Source organism: Gavialis gangeticus, unplaced genomic scaffold, assembly GCF_001723915.1.
Source record: "Gavialis gangeticus isolate Ggan-Ray unplaced genomic scaffold, GavGan_comp1, whole genome shotgun sequence".
Lineage (NCBI taxonomy): Eukaryota > Metazoa > Chordata > Crocodylia > Gavialidae > Gavialis > Gavialis gangeticus.
Genome location: NW_017728994.1, coordinates 39,733,235 through 39,735,260, shown reverse-complemented (window position 1 = coordinate 39,735,260; position 2,026 = coordinate 39,733,235). Strand labels below are relative to the sequence as shown.

General features: G+C 32.6%; 1 protein-coding gene across 2 annotated transcripts in view; it reads right to left on the bottom strand.

Moving 5' to 3' along the window:
* Nucleotides 1-2,026, bottom strand: part of LOC109287496 (protein FRA10AC1) — a 56,977-nt gene that overhangs the window by 41,714 nt on the left and 13,237 nt on the right. For both annotated transcript variants that reach the window (XM_019502614.1, XM_019502615.1), the window contains exon 5: nucleotides 295-371. In XM_019502614.1, the coding sequence (XP_019358159.1) occupies nucleotides 295-371 (77 nt within the window). The remainder of the gene's footprint in view (nucleotides 1-294; nucleotides 372-2,026) is intronic.

Sequence of the window (2,026 nt, the reverse complement as noted above, 5' to 3'; positions counted from 1 at the left end):
AGCAAAACACCATATTATGTTATATGCACCATCCACATGCTCTCTCAACATAAAAATAAAAATTTCCAATTGGTTTTATATAACTTTTTGTCATCCGTACAAAGTTAAGACAAAACAATTGTCTGCATCAAAGTCACAATTTTCCAGAGTCTGTATATGTCACTGCAGAGTTAAAAATTTGATACAAGAATAAAGATCTGGTCAGAGAGTTCACAATTTTAATAACTCACAGAGAAATTATCGAGCATATATTTAATAGTTTTAGATAACAGATTGTATTCCAATGGTTCTCACCCTGAACGTTGGAAGTCCTCCTTTTTGCCACCGTAGTATAAAATGTAGTCATTCACAAACTTTTTGTGTCTCTCATACTGAATAAAGCAAAATTAAGGACTCATTTTCAGTATTTTCTCTCACTATAGAAAATAGCTGTTCTCTCTCACTACTTAAGTTTTGATAAGCATACAACATAAGTTTCTAAATACAAGTTATTTCCAAAAATTAATTTTACCATAAATTATATACGAAGAGCAACTGTTACTTAATACTTTTTTTATAAATTAAACAAACAAGAATGTTAACACAACTTTCAAAATGCTACCCCAGCCACATCCTCAGAAAACCTTCTCTCTTCTTTGAAAAAGAACTCTATAAATGGGCTTGAACCTAACTTTTATTACATACTCAGTTGTAACTCAGACTAGAGTTCTATGACATTACAATTTTGGTTCAAAATGTATCTATGTAATGCATAATGCAATTTATATAAAAGCATACAATAGCTAATGCTTCTTTAGCATAAGCTTATGATCAAACAAGAGGCACGGATCGTGAAGAAGAAGAATGTCTTGATTCAAAAGCTTGTCTAATTCTATCCCAACTATGCAGTTTGTCCAATAAAAGATATCACCCTAAGCAATCCTTGCCTCTTGCATTATTCTTGGACCAAGACAATTACAATATCACTCCAAGATGAAAAAAATAGAAAAAAAATAAAAGACTGTTTTGTTTTGGACAGCGATACTAAGTCACAGGAAATTATATGTTTCTGTTCGGACATTCTGTCTTAGAGACATAACGTGAAACATATTTTATAAAATAAAGCAAGCAGCAAAACAAAGGCATGGGGACAAATACATCGCCACAGATGAACTTAAAACAACAGTATAACAATGGATATTTAAAAGTACATAAAATTTACTTAGGTGATATTTATGGATGTTGAGACTTGGGTAATAAATTCTCTTTTGTTATGTCTCAAGCAATGCATTGAATCAAGTTCACTAAGAACTTATTTCTATCAATATACTGCCTTCTCTTACAGTAAAAGGATGTTATGGGCAACACATTGTATTTTCTGTTGGAAGGTTCCAAATATTAAAACTCAACCTCCGCCTGTTTCTTTTAAAAAATGACAGACCTATGTTCAAGGATACAGTGAGCTTTTATTTTACAAGCAAACTATATTTAACATGACAAAACTAATATTGATTAATTTCATGGAACCTCACTTTTTTCTCTCACTGTTCTCCACTTCTATCACCCTAGTTCAGTAATTCTCAACCAGGGTACTAGATCCTGTGGTGTGAGGCAATAAGCAAATAAGCCAAGCAGACCAGCCAAGCTCAGGCTTGTCCTTGCCTGGACAATCCTCTACCCCTACTGCCCAGCCTCAGTGTAAGGAGGTAAGCACTATAAATGTATAAATTAGTTTTTGAAATTGGCTGCCACTCAATTCACAAAAGTTATAGAGAGGTATCCAGTGGGGGGTACCTCAAGTCCAAAAAAGTTGAGAACCACTGCCATAGATAAATGACTTACCCCTCAAAACAGAAAGGAAAAAGCAAAAAAGCAAAAGCAACAGCAAAAACAGTGAAATGAGAAAGTAGAAATAAACCAAAATCAGGCTAACTATACAATGCTCTAAGAAAGCAAAAGAAAGTATAGGGAGAATCAATTCTGCTACAAGCTTTTTAAAAAAAAAAAAAAAAAAAAAAAAAAAAAAAAAAAAAAAAAAACACCTTTT